General features: G+C 37.8%; 3 protein-coding genes across 3 annotated transcripts; 1 reads left to right on the forward strand and 2 right to left on the reverse strand.

The window, feature by feature from the left end:
* Positions 1-1,351: 1,351 nt before the first annotated feature.
* LOC130414213 (carboxypeptidase A1-like) lies at positions 1,352-4,635 on the reverse strand. Its single transcript, XM_056740009.1, has 11 exons — positions 4,571-4,635; positions 3,678-3,759; positions 3,432-3,566; positions 3,163-3,255; positions 2,948-3,049; positions 2,749-2,847; positions 2,525-2,635; positions 2,323-2,413; positions 2,029-2,228; positions 1,859-1,943; positions 1,352-1,757 (listed from the first exon to the last, which is right to left on the reverse strand). The coding sequence occupies exons 1-11, from the start codon at positions 4,633-4,635 to the stop codon at positions 1,570-1,572; spliced, it is 1,251 nt and encodes a 416-aa protein (XP_056595987.1). The 3' UTR covers positions 1,352-1,569.
* Positions 4,636-6,560: 1,925 nt separating this feature from the next.
* LOC130414255 (carboxypeptidase A1-like) lies at positions 6,561-9,783 on the reverse strand. The gene is made up of 11 exons (XM_056740076.1): positions 9,705-9,783; positions 9,141-9,222; positions 8,915-9,049; positions 8,740-8,832; positions 8,484-8,585; positions 7,849-7,947; positions 7,613-7,723; positions 7,394-7,484; positions 7,105-7,304; positions 6,945-7,029; positions 6,561-6,859 (listed from the first exon to the last, which is right to left on the reverse strand). The coding sequence occupies exons 1-11, from the start codon at positions 9,767-9,769 to the stop codon at positions 6,672-6,674; spliced, it is 1,251 nt and encodes a 416-aa protein (XP_056596054.1). The 5' UTR covers positions 9,770-9,783; the 3' UTR covers positions 6,561-6,671.
* A 1,627-nt stretch (positions 9,784-11,410) lies between these two features.
* Positions 11,411-19,698, forward strand: tes (testis derived transcript (3 LIM domains)). Its single transcript, XM_056740352.1, has 7 exons — positions 11,411-11,546; positions 13,080-13,165; positions 14,334-15,048; positions 15,475-15,897; positions 16,839-17,054; positions 18,129-18,287; positions 19,259-19,698. Exons 1-7 carry the CDS (start codon positions 11,520-11,522, stop codon positions 19,451-19,453), a joined length of 1,821 nt encoding a protein of 606 aa, XP_056596330.1. The 5' UTR covers positions 11,411-11,519; the 3' UTR covers positions 19,454-19,698.
* Positions 19,699-20,181: the final 483 nt, after the last annotated feature.

Genomic DNA, 20,181 nt, shown 5'->3' on the forward strand with positions numbered 1-20,181 from the left:
CCATCTGTGTTGCACCTTAAGAACATGCTCACTTTACACATTTGACTCATGCTTGCTCATGCTCAAACGTCTGTGAATTTGCTGCTCTTTTTCAACACCCTTATCCATCAAGCTACCACTTTGAGTAATGACAGAATTCTCCCTCTCTCCCTCGTGTCATTCAACACCTGTGTGTGACTCTTTTTCTGTGGAACATTAAGAAATGTCTCATACTATGTAGTGTTGTTTGGTTACAAACAGTGTTGGGTGTAACTAGTTACTAAGTAATTCCATTCCATTCCATTTTCTACCGCTTATCCGAACTACCTCGGGTCACGGGGAGCCTGTGCCTATCTCAGGAGTCATCGGGCATCAAGGCAGGATACACCCTGGATGGAGAGCCCACCCATCGCAGGGCACACATACTCATTCATTCAATCACGCACTCACGCACGCACTCACGCACTCACGCACGCACGCACTCACGCACTCACACCCTACGGACAATTTTTTCCAGAGATGCCAATCAACCTACCATGCATGTCTTTGGACCAGGGGAGGAAACCGGAGTACCCGGAGGAAACCCCCGAGGCACGGTGAGAACATGCAAACTCCTCACACACAAGTCGGAAGCGGGAATCGGACCCCCAACCCTGGAGGTGTGAGGCGAACGTGCTAACCACTAAGCCACCGTGCCCCCCTACTAAGTAATTAGTTACTGTAATTTAATTACTTTTCCCTTGAAAAAGTAAAGTAAGGGATTACTCATATGTTTTCTGTAATTTAAATACAGTTACTTTTGATGTAATTAAACAAAATACCTTGTTAAATAAATGCGTGTGCAATAGCGTAATTGACTTCAAAATTCAAAGTCTTACTTTAAAATCTGTGCTTTAATGTATAATTCTCACATTTGTAATACTTTGGTCAGTTAATAATATTATTTGAATGAATTCAATAAGCCGTTTCATGTATATTCTTGAATCACTTAACTAATCAAGGTTGATGTAGGATATAGAAAGTAATTAGTAATGAGTAACTAAATACTATTTGGACAGAGTAATTTGGACAGTAATCTTATTACACTATTGAATATGTAATGAGTTACTAGTAATTAATTACTTTTTCAGAGGAACTTACCCAACACTGGTTACAAACAGAGCTGGACTGGGAACATGGCCCCTGGAATTTGTGGCCCGAATTGTCCCTCCGCCGTTTCATTGACGGGGGGTTTGTTCGGGGAAATACCTTCTCTGCAGGGTAATGTGCACAAGGGGGGGACGATGAAAGAATTTTCATTTTGGGATGAATTTTATTTAAGGGAATATTTATCATAATGTTTCTTAACTAATATGTTTAGGTCTTTTTATAATGACATTGTTTCTGGAAAATAAAACATGCTTCAAAATGTCTCTTGCGTTGCACAAAATACCAGGTTTATATTTCTAGTAAATGCAATATTATTCATGTCTACTGCAAATATTTCAAAACTGAATTGAGTGACAAACAACGTTTAATTTTTTTAAATGCATTATTGTCCATCTGTGGTTATTTCTGGATTTTCTGTTTCACACTCCTTCCTCCACATGTTTAATATGGATTATTCTTAGTGTGCTCCATAATGGCCATCAGAGCGAGCCATGTCTCCTCAGCAGTGGGGATGATCTGATCTGCAGGCAGAATGAAACCATAGCGACCGGTGTCTCTCAGCTCAAAGGTGTAGGAGTACTTGATGCCCTGGTCGTAGGTCCAATCGACAGTGCCTCCACTGGCTTGGTCTAAAGCGATCAGATTGTTAGCATTATGAAAGTGACAAAGTTCTTAAATATAGTGCTGGGAAAGATTTAATAATCCAGAGGTTTGTAAAAAGAGAACTTACAGATGGTGGTTATGATGCTGCCGTAAGTGTAGCGAGTGTTATACAAAGACTGCAGTTCGGTGATGGCTTTTTTGGCGACCTCATGCTGTAGGGACAATACAGAATTGACTTTAAAACCATTTCAAAACAATACATTTCATGTACTGTATTTAAAAGAGTATGTTGCACACCAGTTCTGCCTGGTCTTTGGCAGGAGTGGACTTGTATCCGTATGGGTAGAGGAGCATTTGGGAATAGCTGTGAATGGACACAAAAGCCTTGAGGTTGCCGTGAGATTTCACGAAGTCTACGATGGCTTTGACCTCCGGCTCTGAATGAGCGCTGGGTCCACGATAGGTCTCAGAACAGGGATTGCTACTAGATCCACCCCCTATAGATGAAACGGAGCAATACAAGATGGTATTACATACAATTTACATCCCAACAACAGCATCACAACAACAACTCTCACATAAGCACTTCACCTCCAAAACCAGCATCCCAGTTCCTGTTGGGGTCAACTCCAGCACAGCTGGAGCCGGGGTTTGGCTTTCTGGTTTTACGCCACATGCGGTTCTGAACCAAACAAACAAGGGTGTTTCACAATTTAATGGAGTCACATTCTCTAACAAATAATTTTCGACATTTTCAATAATTCAAGTACAAGCTGTTGTTTTTAACACTCACGCTTCTGTGGGTGAAGTCGTAGCCATCAGGGTTGGTGACAATCTCCAGGAAGATGTCATACTTGTTAAGGATGTCTGTAAGGACAGAGTCGCGTCCGTAGTCAGTCACAATCTGCCAAAAAACAACAGAAATACATGTTTATAAATTATTGTTTATATATTATATAGTATTTTGAAGCCATGTCATGTAGGGTGGATTTGCAGTCAGAAGAAAAACAGACTAACCTTCTTGGCAAACCAAACTCCACTGGCCTGTGTGACCCATTCTCTGGAGTGGATACCAGTGTCGATCCACATGCCGGGACGGTTTGCTCCAGTGCTGAACTATGTGAGACAGATAAAGGATAACGATACAGAAAGCATCATTTTTAATTCTCCAAATCTTGCCAGATGTGATGGTTAGAATTAGGCCTTAACTGAATACCTTCAGGACGTTCAAAGGACGACCCTCGTAGCTCTGACCAATTTGAATTTTGCTAACCAGACCGCTATTCTCTGCCACAAGCATATTCATGAATATTTGAATCTGAAACCAGCATAACAATAAATAAGCCACATTCTCATGAAAAATGCAGGCAAAGATTGCCAAGAAGAAGCCATTTCAATGTAATTCAATTGTGAGTTTTGTGCTCCACTTACACTGTTGAAGTCAGCGTAGTTGCTGTAGATATAGTCATCAGTGCTAACAGCACGATGTTTTAACATCTGACGTTGCTCTTCCTCCAGCAAATCCTTATGAAACACGAAAAATATTATAAAATTCATCATTATTCATGCAGTGATCCTAAAAAAATATTGAATGTGATATAAGTAAATAGACACAGTATGTTTAGTGTACCAATCTGCTAAAATGGTTAAATTAAAGCTACAATAAGTAATATTTAAAATATTTTGGAATAGAGTCCCACCTGGACATCCTCGATCATGACACGATACTGGATGTTATTGAATGCCAGAAAAACCCTGACAGCCTGGAGACTGTCGAATGGGACACGGACATCAACGGGAAGAGACTCATGAACGGGCTCCATCCAAAAGTCCAGCTTAAGAGGAAACATCAAAATGTGTCTAATGACCTGATCATCTAGTTTTGTTTAAATGCTGCCTGATCTGTTGAAAACAAAATCTGAAAAAAAATCTCTACAATGACGTACCCCAAGATGTTGTTGTTCAGAGAGCTCTTTCAGGAGAGCGATCTGTGCCGCATCTTGCGCGGTGATCCGAAAGACCTGATGTCTGCAAAGACATCGATATCATCATATTTAGTATTTGATAGATTTTATTTTATTCAAACCACTGGTTAGCCATTTATGCAAATAGGCTACAGAAACAAGAATACTTAATAAATGTGACCCTGGACAACAAAACCAGTCTTATCGGTCAATTTTTCGAAATTGAGATTTTTACATATTATGAAAGCTGAAGAAATAAGGTTTCTATTGATGTATGAGTTGATAGAATAGGATGAGATACAACCGTTTAAAACTCTGGAATCTGAGAGTGCAAAAAAATCTAAATATTGAGAAAATTGCCTACGAAGTTGTCAATCAGGGGCACTTTTGACAGGCCATCCACTGACAATGTTTTTATATATTTAAGGTAGGAAATGTACAAATATCTTCATGGAACATGATCTTTCCTTAATATCCTAATGATTTGGGGCATAAAAGAAAAATCTATAATTTTGACCCTGCAATGTATTTTTGTCTTTTACTAAAAATGTTCCTGTGGTGCTTAAGACTGGTTTTAAGATCCAGTGTCACATATAGCTCAAATGCTTGATACTACTAATAAAAAATATATGATCATAATTCACTATTTTCCACTTAAATCATCTTTTACAGAAATATTAAAGCTTTTTTGCCAATGTAAAACAGGCTCAGTAAATATATCACAACTTTTTTTGCCAATGATCAAACTCAATAGAGACAAATACATACATCTCCATTGTGTCCTGCCAATTTTATAATTAGTGCTTTTTCATTCAAAGAAACATTAGTTTTAGTTGACAGAGCAACATTTCTAAAAACAAGATTTTTCAACTCACCCCTCAAAAGTCTCCTTGCCAAAGACGGCCACAAAAAGAGCCGTCAGAACCAGTAGCCCCTTCATCTTGCGTGTATAGTACGACATTCACATGAACCACCCCTTATATACAGCAATACTGGTTATGACCTTGTAGTTGTGTTGCTGACAGAGACACATAAACCTGCTGCTTTGCTTCCCACAACCTTATTCAACAGTAATGTTAAAGCATGCTTGCAGAATGTTTAGCTTTGATGCTTAATAGTCACAACCACATTTAATTCTGTTTGATGAGTGTCAATTTCTGATTATGCAACCGAGCTAAATATATAAAGTAGCTTACTGCTGGTTATTGGTTGAGTGAATGAATAATTCCACTGACATGGTTGTGCTTTATAAGTCCTTATCATTTCAAATGCCTGTTTGATGAGATTGATAGGTGGGAGGAAATTGTTATTATGCATTAGGAATCCAACATCTTATTTTTGTAAAATGTCCTCAATGACCGAAGTTGACTGAAAAATAAAAAAATTACTGCAGAAAATTATTATTACATTAATCCCAGCCTATAAAAACGAAGACAAAAAGTACAACAGGTGTGGTCAAGTGTGAACAGGCTGTCAATATCTGAAACCATTTCAGTTTAGTGTATGTAGTTTTGTGGAACGAAGAGGAAATACTCTATTGTATTTTATTCTATCAAGAGTAGTGATTAGTTGAGGCCCAATATGGACAGACAAGCCTGCTGCATTTGTATAACATTGCAACTTGAGTGTAAGTGTAATGGGTGAGAATAATGCAGCTGTTTGTCTGCCCTGTTGCTTAATTTAGCCAGGAAAGTGACAATGTCCTTGTAGTGTACTGTCTAAAAAAGCACGGAGTCAAAAAGGAAATTGGTTGTGCGAGTAAAAACTTAACAAACATGAAGTGGAAAAACACACCCAGGGTCTGATAAACACATCATGACAAAACTGTATTGCAATTCTATTTTTATTACCATCAGTTTTTAAGCAGAAGAAGATAACAGTGCTCACATGTTGTCTTTCATATTTAATGCAAGACACATCAGCAAAACAATAATACATTTTTACAGCCCGGGCTCATCAATTGCATATAAATAACACGCTGTTACATTATCGTGTAATACATACGCCAAAGTTACATTATACGTGCACAAATTTCAATTTTGAGTTCATATGATACGCCAATGTTTAAGCGCAGCGGTTGGTGCACCTGGGTGGAGACCAGTCATTTTTAAACGTACATGAAGAGGAGACACTGAAATAATTAAAATAATACTGTTAGGTTTAGTTTTTGGGGGGGGGGGTTGGGACTAAATGCTGTTTAAAACGCACACACGCTAAATTGGCGTATCATATACACCCAAAAGTAGGCATATTGTATGCACGCAAAATAAAACTTTGGCGTACGTATTGCACGTTAATGCGCAGCGTGTGTTATTTATATGCAATACAAGAAGCAGAACATATGATGTCTGTTAGAAATGGTCCACATCTCCACACCAACCCACAGTGAGAAAACACAGCTTCCTTTACACGTCCAACACACGTCTATGAGTTTTTGAGTGAAGTCGTTTCCTGCTCTTCTAAACTAGTATTTCAATTCAGATATTTCACAATCTAAAAAAAAAAATGTCTTGTTAGGACTTCAGTAGTTTGCATGCAAAACCATGTTATCAAAATTATTCCAACATCAAATGTACAAAATAGCGTCTTGTATCCTACTTTACTGTAAATATGAAACTTTTACAAATTGTTTTTTTAGATCTTTATCTTTTATTCACTACCCGGAATTGTTTCACTTTTAGAAAGATCCACTGAAATCAAAATGAAAGTTAATTCCTTATTAGAAAATACTAACATACTGACATTTTCCAACAAAATTCGAATTTAGAGGATATGTGAACCTAATCTCTAATTTACAAAAATTCTGTCCATAACAAGGTCAGATCATACAGATATAATTTGAACAGCCTTTTAACATCCACCAAAAACGTCTTGAAGGTCAGACTATAATAATCTGCAACTAAAATGTGGAAAAAGACAGAAAATGACAAAACATTTTTTTTACTTATGCACTTTTATTCACTATTAACATATAGTTTAATATGGATGGTTCTTGGTATATTTCATAATGGCCATTAGAGCGAGCCATGTCTCCTCAGCAGTGGGGATGATCTGATCTGCAGGCAGAATGAAACCATAGCGACCGGTGTCTCTTAGCTCAAAGGTGTAGGAGTACTTGATGCCCTGGTCGTAGGTCCAGTCAATAGTACCTCCACTGGCTTGGTCTAAAAGCAAAGAGATTGTTACCATGCAGACCACATTATGAAAGTGAGTAGATGTTTGTAAACAGGACAATTCCATGAAACTCACAGATGACTTTAATGATGCTGCCGTAAGTGTATTGAGTGTTATACAAAGACCGCAGTGCAGTGGTAGCCTTTCTTGCGACTTTGTCCTGAAATGACAATGCAGATTTTATTTCAAATCCAATTCATTTAGTGAATTTTGAACAGTGTGTTTTCATGCGTACCAGTTCTGCCTTGTCCTTGGCACGAGTGGACTTGTATCCATATGGGTAGAGGAGCATTTGGGAATAGCTGTGAATGGACACAAAAGCCTTGAGGTTGCCGTGAGTTTTCACGAAGTCTACGATGGCTTTGACCTCTGGCTCTGAATGAGCGCTGGGTCCATGATAGGTCTCATAACAGGGATTGTTACTAGAACCAGGCCCTATAGATGAAACAAAGCAATACAAGAAGGTATTACATTTACATCACAACAACAGCATCACAACAACAACTCTCCCAGAAGCACTTCACCTCCAAAACCAGCATCCCAGTTCCTGTTGGCGTCAACTCCAACACAGCTGGAGCCGGGGTTTGGCTTTCTGGTTTTACGCCACATGCGGTTCTTAACAAAACAAAAAAGCGTGTTTCCCAATATAACAGTTAGCAGCAGAAATTTGAAAAAGAATCTGACACATTTTCTTAATAAATAGTTTAACTTAAATAAATGTGTATCTGCTCTCTAAAACTCACAGTGGTGTGGGTGAACTTGTAGCCATCAGGGTTTACGACAATCTCCAAGAAGATGTCATACTTCTCAAGGATGGCTTTGAGAGTCCTGTCATTGTTGTAATCCTTCACTATCTATGCAATGAAAGGCAAATACATGTTCACATATTAACATCCCATTAAACTAACCAGGTATTTTATATACATTAAAAATCATGTTGAGCATTTATATTTGATGTCAGAAGATGAAATGTACAAACCTTCTTGGCAAACCAGATTCCACTGGCCTGTGTGACCCATTCTCTGGCGTGGATGCCAGTGTCAATCCAGATACCAAGACGGTTTGCTCCAGTGCTGAACTAAATGTGAGAAATATAAGAGCTCAGGAATAAAAAATGAAATTATTTTGGCAAAATTGAGTTTCCACAAAGATCCATCTCAATTTTCCATCTCGCTTTTAATCTGTCAAGTATACCTGCTAAATCAAAGTTTGTTAAAAATCTGCAAAGTATTGTTTAGTATCATTACATTGAGTAAGACAACATCAACTCAATCTAAATATTTTACAATATGTAATTAGATTTATGCCTAAAATCTGGGGATGGTTTTGATTAAATCACTTTCAGTTATTTAATAAAAGTGATTCATGTTGTCCCAACATAAATGTTATGTCAAAGAGTCACTTATTCATGTCAGCATTTTAAAAACCAAAACAAGTTAACTTTAGTTCATTTGTGAATGTATTAGGTCTATAGGATTGTGATACTGTGGCTCAGTGGTTAGAACGTTGCGTTATAGCGCACAAGGTTACACCGATACTGATAAGATGTGTAGCTTCGACACTTCAGATAAAAGCATCGGCCAAATGTATAAATGTAAATGAATTGTGACTTACCTTCAGGACATTCAAAGGGCGGCCCTCATAGCTCTGACCAATCACAATTTTGCTAACAAAACGTTTGTTTTCGTCCACTAGCATATCCATGAATGAGTAAATCTGAAGCCAGCAAAACGATAAACAAATCATTCAAGCTTTTTTTCTTAACATACATGTACAATAATAGTTCATAGACGAGCCAATTTCAGTGTCCATCAATGTATTCCATATATTGAATAGTCAATTATCTGAATTAATGTTACGTTCCACTTACAGATTCCAAGTCATGGTAGTTGTTGTAGTTAAAGTCATCAGTACTAACAGCACGATCTTTTACCATCCAACGTCGCTCCTCATTCACCAAATCCTTGAGAAGAAAAGCATAAATGTCACAAAAGTTAAACGTTAAAGTTACATTCTGATTATCTTTTCAGCTTTTTTAGTCCCACCTGGACATCCTCGATCATGACACGATACTGGATGTTATTGAATGCCAGGAAAGCCCTGACAGCCTGGAGACGGTCGAATGGGACACGGACATCAACGGGAAGAGACTCATGAACGGGCTCCATCCAAAAGTCCAGCTAAACTCGAGAAACATAAGTGCATATGTTTATTGACCTATAATGTGAACTTGTGGTTTGCAGATCTGAAAGCGATCATCTCTGGACTTACCCCAAAATCCTCCTGCCCAGAGAGCTCTTTGAGGAGAATGATCTGTGCTGCATTTTTTGCAGTGATCCGAAGAACCTGATGTCTGCCAAGACATTGAGATGATCTCTAATAATGCTGCCTTGAATAATGCTATGTGACAACAACTCAATGTGATGATGTTAGACATCATTGCGGTTTACCAACTGACTTTTTTAGCAGAGATATTTCACCATGAAGAAACATTTAAACAGCATGTCACCCATTAATGCAAACATATAGACAAACTTTTTCACATATACAGTCCAAATGCCATACTATAATGAAAAATGTGAATTTGCATTAATTCACTATTTTATATGAAAAATGTAAACAAATAATTACGATTTTTAATTTGAGGGGATGTATTAGCCATAGACAATATCATTGTCACATTGGTTTTCTCCCATTTTGTGAAGGAATCCATTGTCTTAAATACACAGTTTTTATTCTAGTATAATTTTTTTATTTATAGTAACTTTTAGTTGACACTGCTTGTGGATTAACAACACTGTGTGATCATTATCAAAACAAGACTTTTCAACTCACCCCTCAAAAGTCACTTTGCCAAAGACGGCTGCAAAACATGCAGTTAGAATAAGCAGTCTCTTCATCTTACTGCGTGGAGTGCAATGTTCCACAGTATGAACCACCCCTTATATACTGCTGTAGTGGTCACGACCATGTAGTTGTGATGCTGACAAAGATAATCGTATTCCACAACCGTATTCTAGGTTGCCACTTGACAGGAACATTCTTCCTGATATTATGTTTTAAGTCATGATTCTGTACACAATAATCTTGGCATCTAAAAATGAACCAGATAGAAACAGGCAGAAGGATGATGGACGGGGCAAATCAATTACATTTTTTATCATATCCATCTTCTTATAGCAGCATTTTAGTGTAAATGTTATTTAAAGTATCTTAAACTTTCATTTTAGTCTGGGACTATCTTTAAGCCTTGTTTGTAAAACCGGGCAACATTTGTTAGTAATCTTCTACATTTCCACACTTACAACCATCACTGAGTAACCACAACTTCCTTTATGAGTATAGCACACAGGGCTTTGTAATGTTGTGTTGTTTTCTGACCTGTAAATGAAGGATGTCCCATTTTCATATACTAGATGTTTTATCAAAACAATTAAACTCAATTTTTTAATCCAATACATTAATTCAATATAGTTTATTCAATGGATCTTTTATTTCTCCAAAAAATAGAATTAAATTTCAGAATGTATTATTAATGCTTTATGTTTAAATCTGAGAAATTTGGTAGCACGCTGTTATCTAGTCATGAACATTACAGTCATTTGTGATTTACAGGTAAAACATAAACTGTCAATTTATTAAAAACATTAGTTATCACTAATGATTAGTAATAATGAGAAGCAGCCATGTTTTACTACATGTAGTACATGTTAGTGTAAGTACATCAGCTCCAGTGTGAAAACTGAAGTTTGAGGTTGAGCATTAATGGACAATAATCTCAAATCTGTGTTCTGAGTTTAAAATTGCAAACAAATAGTCACAAATGTGTAAACTGGCATTCACAAAAATACACCGACAGATATAAAGTCAAATAGCACATTAGTCCTAAATTCAGATTTGAAGCGTAACCACATGGGCATCCACAACCGATCAAATCTGTCACTGCAGCTTTAAGTCTTCTTTAGTAATAAACTTGTTGCAAAACTGTGACCTAAACTATGGTTAAAATCATATTTTAAAACTTTCAAAAATTGTCCCTATGGGTTAGACTATTCTCTGAATTTATATCATATTTTTCACAATTCGTCAATGGATAAAATTGTATATACTTTGCATATGCACCCCCAAAAGCCCAACCCCCATCCCCCCACAGAGCTGCATTGCACAACAAACCCCAGTGTTTAGGCTATGTGTATATGTAAGCTATATAATATGTATTTAAAATCATTTACTAAAAAATAAAATAAAAAAATAAATATGTGCTTTACATTTGTATCTGTTGATGCACTTTTGTCCATGCCAGTTTTCACATTTCTGTCTATTCTATATTTTTCTTTTTTGCAACACATGCAAATTTGATTCTTTCGATCCCTGATAATAGTTTATACGTTTTCACATTGGAGTTTGTGAGCGTTCATTTTAGGATACTTCCAACTTCTCATTCTCTACTCTGATTGGTAACGTAGTGATCGAACTCTGCTCCCATTGGTTAAAACGACGCATCTGAAAAACAGCGGAAGTGTAATTCAGCGTGAGCGAGAGGGAAAGGGGTGGGTAACTGTCCCGTTCAAGAGAAGAGAGCCGACAGGGAAAGTTGCCGGTGGGAATATCACTGTTTATCAACGCAAATCCACGACAAGCTCAAGAATTATGGAGATCGAGAAAGAAATTAAAAAGGTACGTTTGTTACGTGTGTTATCCGGTGACTGGTCACGGTTCAAAAGGTTAGTTATAGAAAAAATGGCAACGCCCTAAAGGTAAACCCACTTCCATTGTTATACATGGCAAACATGTGCCATTACTACAGTGTCACTTCAAATTAAAAAAGTGTCATAGTGAAATTCTTGGTGGCATTTATTTAGAAAAAGGAAGTGGGTCATTTAAAGGAAGTAAAACAACAGAAATGCAGACAAAACGAATTGAGTGAAGAACTTCGGATTCAATGCCTTTTGTTTTTTAGATATATGCATGTTTACTTATTTATTGTTTATGTTATTGTTATCATTTATTCTAAGGATACATTCACTTGTCATTGCTACTAACCGGTGCCCTTATACTAACATAACACAACCACAGTTAATGTGAAGTTTCTTGGTGGTAAATTGATGTAATATATTGTGACATACGTGGGCAGTAAAGTGAGATGTGGGATTTCACTAAATTGCAAGATGGATATAAACGTCCTTGTGACACCCTACTGCATTTTTTCCTTTTATGTCTCAACATTTAAAACAAAAGCTTCTTTCTCAAGAATTTTAATGTGCGTAAAAGCCTGTCGTGATGGCATCAAGTTGAAATGTTATGAATAAAGTCTTTTCCTATTTCAAATGACACTAAAACCTCTGTGAGGACATCCAAATGTATCTCTAATGATTGTTTTACAAAGTTCTGAACTAAGTCTAAACAGTTATTGTAGGTAATATAAGATCCAGGTTGGTAATCCAGAATGCCAAAGTGGGTGTTATCGCAATTAAGTCCAGTGGTCTGACAGAACTCGCTTTACATTTAGCTTTTGTGCAGACATTATAATGAATAGATGATTTGGAGAGATCCTCCAGACTTCCTCTATCTTGATAAATACTTGACCTTATAAGGCTGTCTTCAGCTGTGGGGGCTTACTCTCCACAGCTGCTGAAAAACAGCTTTCAGTGAGGTTTATTATGTAAATATTAGAATATTAAGCTAGAAATGGCTGATCTAGAAATATAAATTGCACATTGAATCTCTTGCAAAGTGCAGGGTGTCGAAATGTATTTATTTTAATGCATTTGGCAGACACTGTTATTGGAAGTGCATTGAAAGTATACATTTAAAAACTATGTGTGTTGTCTAGGAATCAAACCCTTGACCTTTGCACTACTAATTCAGTGAACTATAGGTACACCACACACAATAGATCATTGGTTTATTAGAACTTCCCTTTATATTGATAATATACTCAATATAGACGGTTTCAGCGGCACCGACATAAACAAACGTTATGTGACCCAAACTTAACTTCCGAGAGACCTCCGCAAAGATTCACTAACCGATGAGTAGTTTTATATTAGTTTAATACAATTATATACAGTCAAAAATTTAAATATTTTAACACAGACCAGGCGTGTGCGTCTGATGACACTAAATCTAAAGTGGTGCACATTGGGCTCATTAAAACAACATTATGTAAATGCTCCATCAACGATTCAATTGTTTGTGTCATGTTGGCAGATTACTCTGGGCCATGAGATTGGAGCGGGCGCAACCTGTCTGAAATGCAAGGACAAGTGTGAAGGTTTTGATCTTCACTTCTGGAGGTTTGTGGCGACTTCATTATTTTCTAAATATTGCCATTCACATGATTTTCGATACAAAAAACTGATTGTCTCGATGAAACAAGACATACATTTCTGGTAAATGTGGTAAGAAATCGTGTGTCATGAGTTGCACTTGGCCGGTTTTCCTGAAGGAAGAACCACAGGTGCCAAGATGCTTGTGCCAGGGCCCATCGCTACAGTAGTGTTGCATATCTTCCCCGACTGCCCTCATGTGGTTTCAGGAATTCCTGTATGAAAAGACATGGATTCGGGTCATTGCTTGCAGAGCTTGTGACTTCATCTTTGTTTTATTTCTAACAGTGTTTGCCTGAAGTGACTCAGACAGATTTGGGCACACCCGCTTCCTGTGTCTCATAGCTGCATGCTTTCTCTTTGATTAAAAGTGTTTGGTTAATGAATATATGTATGAAGATATCTTTTTATGGATATGGTATTGAAGTATGGACAGGAAGTAACAAGTGAGGGAAAAGATCACTGACTTTGGTAAGGCATTCAAAAAAAGACCCTTTCAATGGTATGGTGAACTTCAACAAAGATGGCTCTGTGCATTTCAAGCCGCAGGATCAATCCATTCACAGACCTTTTTGTTTGCAACAGACATGCTGAAACATTTAAGGCCTGCTGTGATTTATAGTAACATTTAGCAGAAGGCATTAATTTATCTCTCGCACATTTATTCTTATGCAAAACCGCTGTCTCTAGAGGAGTGCACAAAGTTTTTTTTAACAGGAAAGGAGTATTGATTTAGTTTTACTTTAGCATTTCCTATTGTCTTCAAACTATATTCTTTGAATAAGAGTTGAGGAAGTATAAGCAATATAAAAAGTTATTTTGCAAACTGCTGTAGGCTTCTCAGTTCCACGTAATGACAGAATATCTGTGCATGCCTTAACTTGACATCTTCACACTTCACAGCAGTCCAAACCAGTGATATAAGACTTCTAACTAAACAAAACATCATTTAGCAGATGCTTTTATCCAAGCGACGTACAAAGTAGGAGTAAACAGCGTGGTATTATATTCTCTTCTCTATATCTCACTTGGCCCTTTAATATACTAGAAATATGTTAACACAACTCCTTTTCCCCTGAAGGCTGTTGTTTTGTTTGGTCCTCCTCATAATTCTTGAACTTAAACCTCTCAACAGAAAGATCTGCAGAAACTGCAAGTGTGGCTTGGAGGACCATGATGTGCACCTGGAAAGTGAGGAAGACAAGAAGGTGGGGAAGCTTTTCGAGGACACAAAGTACACAGGGCTCATAGCCAAGCTAAAGAGAGATGGTATCCCGTCCTACACGGGCAACCAGGTCACCATCTGCATCCCGTCGCCCACCATCAGCTCCGCTACACCTTTCTCTGCAGGCACGTTTATCCCCGGCTCCAGCCAAGCCTATGGCCCAAGCAGTCCATCTGCACATGCCCCGACTGGTGCTGTCACAGCGGCCCAAGGTGCTGGAGGTCACGTTCCTTGTGGTCCAGGAGCGGGGCATATTACTGCTCCAGGTGCCGGAGGTAACATTTCTTCTGCCTCAAAAGCAGGGCATACAGGAGCAGGACATACGGCTGCCCCTGGAGCAGGACATACTACTGCTCCGGGTGCTGGAGCTCACTTCCCTTCTTCCCCAGGAGAAGGGCATACAGGTTCTCCAGGAGCAAGACCTACTGCTATCCCAGGGGCTGGAGCTCACAGCTCTTCCGCCCCTGGGCGAGGTCATACTGTTGTCTCCTCCTCTGCCTCACCAGCTAAATTCCCTGGTGGGGGCTCTGCTGGGGTGGCAACTCCCACCCCAGTGCCCGCCAAAACTAATGTGGTCAAATCCATCACCTATGAATGGGCACCACCTGGAATCAACCAAAGCATGGTGAGTCTTCATGTTTCAAAAGTGATGCTGATATATGATTCATAATATTTGAAATGATGAACAAAACTCTTGAATTAATTATGCTGTTGTACTTGGATCCACATCCACTAGAGGTCACTGTTGTCCACTTACTGTTTTATTTCTGTGTCCAAAACTTAAAGTAGTCTTCTCACTGTCAATGACTTATAGGGATAGGTTATTTAAAAGCTGAATGACTTACTTTCTTCTGCAAAAAAGAAGATATTACGAAGAACTGACACTTCTCAAAATATCTTCTTTAGTGTTCCACATAACACTAGGTACACTCTTAAGAAAGGCTGTTACAAATAAATTTGAGCAAACTGCACTTCAAGATTCACCTAAAAAGATTTAAGCATGTAAACAAGACTTCAAAGTTGAAACAAATATATATTGTTTTCTCCTAAGGCTCTCCGCTACATGGAGCTTCTGCCTCCTGAACGCCGGCCCATCGTTGGTACGGCAGGAGCAGACTACCGTAAGAAGCAAATGGCCAAGCAGCTTCCTGAACATGACCAAGATCCCGAACGCTGCCATGAACTCTCGCCTGCCGAGGTCAAGCAAATGCAGCAGTTTGTCCGCAAGTACAAGGACGAAGCGCTTGGCATAGGCGACATTACCCTCCCAGAAGAGATAGGAACACAAGCAGGCCTGGCTGGTGATAAGGGACCTCAAGGACTGGGTGTCGGAGCCAAGCCTGGTGCTGGAACACCAGGAAGACCAGGAGCTGATTTAGCACCAGGAGACAAAGGTGATGCTATTGCTACCATGGGAAGAGTTGGCACCCCAGGGGCTGCTGGGACCTCACCAAGTGGACCCTCTGGTAACTATGTAAGTGTGGCATAAATAAAACATTAATAACCAGGGGTCTCATTTATTAAACTTGACCCTTAAAGTGTGTGCACGCACTAAAATGAAGATTTTGCGGCAGAAGAATTATTATATTTATAATTATTGTATTTTTTTTTTATTAAAACATTTTAGTTTTTATATGTAAATGAACACAAATTAAATAGTTCTGTCAATGAAAAATAAAACAAAGGACAAAATTTTAATTAAGGAAGAAAAAAGCTTAACCCTGTGAGAGATGTTCTCAAAGCAGCAAAAACACATGCAGCAGGTCACATGTTGGCAGTTCAACCAATAGGATTTAACAGATGTCAAATGATTCATAATCTTATTTAAATCTGTTTAAATGTCACCATCATTAACAAAAAGTTCCTTTTGGATGTGTGACGCAGAAGTGTTCATTTCAACACATGTGCGCAGCGGGAGATGTCCTGTATCCTTCTCCACTTCTTATCTCATTCACTTTATTATCATCAGGAGGCCAGATTCTGCCAAGCCTGCTTTTAGTCATGCAGATGGAATGAAAATGATGTTCTTCTACAGGAGATCTTCATAAATTAGACCTCTTAGTCCCCCGTGGTTATGTATGACCTCTGAGATATTTTTTATATGAAAAAAAAACCATGTTTGCCAACAGATGTTTTTGCCTAATTTAAAATAATTAGTTAATCCAAATAAAGGCAAATATGTTTTTATTTACACACCGTTGTATCGTTCCAAACACACGTGACATTATGAGGAAATGATGTCAAATGATAAGTTCAAGGTGAATGAAGATGTTTTACTCACCTGGGGCAGTGAATTGCTAAACTAAACAGTCTACAATATATAAACACTCATTCAAACACTCATTTGTTTTTCCACCTTCAATCTGTATTGATGTTCATGCCAAGTTTAACTCATCACCGGATCTCTGCCCACAGTCTTGCCATCAATGCCAGCAGCCCATGAAGAAGGGCGAGCCAGCTGTGTTCGCCGATCGGGCGGGCTACGATAAACTCTGGCACCCGGGGTGCTTTGTTTGCTGTACTTGCACTGAGCTGTTGGTGGATATGATCTATTTTTGGAAGAAGGGCCAGCTGTACTGCGGCCGCCATTATGGAGACAGTGAGAAGCCACGATGCGGAGGTTGTGATGAGGTGAGATGGGGCGGGGCTTAAGAGAAACAGGTGTTACGTCAGCTAGAGTTTTTATAGTTTTTTTATTAGTTTTATTAATTTTGTGAAGTTTTTTTATTTTATGATAATCAGCGGGAAGGGAGACAGCATGCAGAGAAATTAGGAGACAATAAAGCGATTTGACATAAGGAGGCATGTGTACAGTAATTTCTTATACCTTGATACGTTTCCACAACGGCAGTAAAAAACCTTTTGAGAGGGTTCATTTTTGTATATATTTTTTTATATTTGTAGTATTTATATTTTGTTAGCAATTTTGTTATGCGTTTTGTCGTTGTTTTATGTATTTGTGTAAAATAAATATAGAGTGTAATAAAATAGAGTGTACGTTTTTTTAAATAATATTTATCTCAATATTTTTTTTTCAATCAACAGTAATGGTTTAATAGTTTTACTTTAGCTAAACTGTAAGAGGTTTTGGATCGTGTAGTTTAACTATTTACAATATTATGGGAAACATTCATAATTCTTGTACAACGTTGGTCTTCCTCAATATTGTTATAATTTTGAATGCTCCATTTCAGTGGCATTTTTAGCTACGTTTAATTTATATGGATCATTAATCATATTTTTATACATCATTTTTTTATACATCAGTTAAAGTGAAAGTTCACCCAAAAATGAATATTCTTTCATCATTTACTCACCCTCTTGTCATTTCAAACCTGAATGACGTTCTTTCTTCTGCAGAACGCAAAAGAAGATATTTAAAGAATGTTGGTAACCGAACATCGTCTGCACCCATTCACTTGCATTGGTTATGTGTCCATACAATAGAAGTGAATGGGTGCAATGCAAGTGAATGTGTGCCGATTCTGTTCGGGTACCAAAATCTTTCTAAAAAATCTTCTTTTATGTTCTGCAGAAGAAAGAAAGTCATAAAGGTTTGAAATGAAGGCTATTTATGGACTGTAATTCTTAAAGGGGTAGTTCACCCAGAAATAAAAATGTTGTCACAATTTACTCCTCCTTTTTTTATTTAAACTATTCACAAACTGTATCTAAATTGATCTGTGTGCATGTGTGGTCTTGCAGCTCATCTTCAGTAATGAATACACCCAGGCTGAGGGTCTTAACTGGCACCTGAAGCACTTCTGCTGTTTTGACTGTGACTGTGTGTTGGCCGGAGAGACCTACGTCATGGAGAAGGAGAAGCCTGTCTGCAAACCCTGCTACATGAAGAATCATGCTGTGGTAAAAAGAAAAATGTGCTCTCTGTCTCTCTGTCCCTCTCATCTGATCCTGTCAGTAAGTCAGCAACATGCGTGTGGGCGTTAATACATGCTCGCATTATGCTGTCAGTACTAGGGATTGGTGACATTATTCAATATATATGTTATGGCCTAAAATTACGTTTTTTCCCAATCTGGGAACCATCTTTCGAACCAAACCATTATGATTATTATGCACCAGAATACAATTAATAACCGTTTTACCATCGCAAGTGCTGTAAAGCCACTTCAAACAATTAAAATATGTAGCAGCTAGTTTAACAAAATCTCATACTGTACAACTATCTATATTTACGTCACTTAAAACATGTTAAATTCCTGCAAAGCCCCGTCTATTAAAACTAACAGGCTCGGCATGTGTTTGGCAGTCATGTCGGTTCAGCAGCAGGTGAAGGGGATTAAGGAAGTGCCAGTGACATGATAATCAGAGGAAAGGGAGACCGCATGCTCTCTTAATGGATCTATGATATCAGACACCACCTTTCTCCACCCATCACTCGACCCTTTCCCTCTCAGCGCCTGCCTGTCCTCTGATAAGGCTCTTATGAATCATCTGTTTGACATGGGCTTATTTCTGTGATATTTCTAACTCTTTGAATGAGTATTAAACTGATAAGCTGAAGATACAGTACTGCAATTTAATCATGTTTAGTTAATGTTTTGAACTCCCGCTTTGATCAGAAAACAAAGAAATCTCCAAAACAGGACAAGCTTATGTTTCAATAATATGTCGGGAAATCTGACATGACATAAGATAAGCTATTCATAATACAACTGGTTGGCAGCTGTATGGATACTGATGAGTAACTGTTATAATTCAACACTTCTCCTGACGTGTTTCTTTTGAAAAATAAATACAATTTGTGGTATTGGTAGTGTTACGCTACTATAACTACGTTATAAGTTAACATTGTTGTTATTTTGCGTTTACAGTGTTGTACTGCCTGTCAGAATCCGGTTGAACCTGAAGCTCAACGCGTGTCGTACGGAGAGCACACCTGGCACGCCGAGCCCCTGTGCTTCCAATGTTCCTGTTGTTCCAAGTGCCTGATAGGCCAGCGCTTCATGGCTGTGCAGGGCATGCTGCTTTGCTCCATGGAGTGCAAGAAGAAGATCATGGCCTCCTGAAAGAACATCCTACAAAAACTAGCTCGACTCAAAACAGTGCCTAGAGCTCTAAATGAGACAAGCTACTGTAACACACCAGTATATAATGCAATAACTGAAAAAAAATGTATGTATATGTACGACCATAATTTCTGTTCTTTCAAATAATTCAGTGGAGCAGCTACCAGTGACCCAACCAATCAGGCCTTAGCTTTTTTAGATAAGATACCAATGTCTTCATTAAAGGAACAGTCAACCTAAATGGACATTTTCAACTTCATGTCATTTGTATGCAGTGTTGGGTAAGTTACTCTGAAAAAGTAATTAATTACTAGTTACTAATTACATATTCAATAGTGTAATTAGATTACTGTACAAATTACTCTCACCAAAATGTATTTAATTACTTATTACTAATTACTTACTATATCCACCTTGACTAGTTAAGTGATTCAAGGATAGACATGAAACGGCTCTTTTAATTCAATCCAATAAATAATATTAAACTACATATAGTATTTATTAACTGACCAAAGTATTACAAATGTGAGAAGTATAAATTAAAGCATGGATTTTAAAGTTAGACTTTGAATTTTGATGTCAATTCCACTATTGCACACACATATATTACACAAAGTATTTAGTTTAATTACATCAAAATTAACTGTAATTACATTACATAAAAAATAAGAGTAATCCCGTACTTTACTTTTTTAAGGGAAAAGTAATTAAATTAAAGTAACTAATTA

This window comes from Triplophysa dalaica, chromosome 24, assembly GCF_015846415.1.
Source record: "Triplophysa dalaica isolate WHDGS20190420 chromosome 24, ASM1584641v1, whole genome shotgun sequence".
NCBI classification, from domain to species: Eukaryota; Metazoa; Chordata; class Actinopteri; order Cypriniformes; family Nemacheilidae; genus Triplophysa; species Triplophysa dalaica.

Bases quoted from the DNA above. Each gene is read 5' to 3' on its own strand.
- LOC130414213 (XM_056740009.1), bottom strand. From the start codon at position 4,635: ATGAAGGGGCTACTGGTTCTGACGGCTCTTTTTGTGGCCGTCTTTGGC. The intron at 2,229-2,322 runs GTGAAGTGCTTA...TTTCATCTATAG, and splicing joins CTGGGATGCTGGTTTTGGAG to GGGGTGGATCTAGTAGCAAT. The intron at 1,944-2,028 runs GTGTGCAACATA...TTGTCCCTACAG, and splicing joins CCAAAGACCAGGCAGAACTG to CATGAGGTCGCCAAAAAAGC.
- LOC130414255 (XM_056740076.1), bottom strand. From the start codon at position 9,769: ATGAAGAGACTGCTTATTCTAACTGCATGTTTTGCAGCCGTCTTTGGC. The intron at 7,030-7,104 runs GTACGCATGAAA...TTGTCATTTCAG, and splicing joins CCAAGGACAAGGCAGAACTG to GACAAAGTCGCAAGAAAGGC. The intron at 6,860-6,944 runs GTGAGTTTCATG...CTTTGCTTTTAG, and splicing joins CAGCATCATTAAAGTCATCT to ACCAAGCCAGTGGAGGTACT.
- tes (XM_056740352.1), top strand. From the start codon at position 11,520: ATGGAGATCGAGAAAGAAATTAAAAAG. The intron at 15,898-16,838 runs GTAAGTGTGGCA...CTCTGCCCACAG, and splicing joins GTGGACCCTCTGGTAACTAT to TCTTGCCATCAATGCCAGCA. The intron at 17,055-18,128 runs GTGAGATGGGGC...GTGGTCTTGCAG, and splicing joins GATGCGGAGGTTGTGATGAG to CTCATCTTCAGTAATGAATA.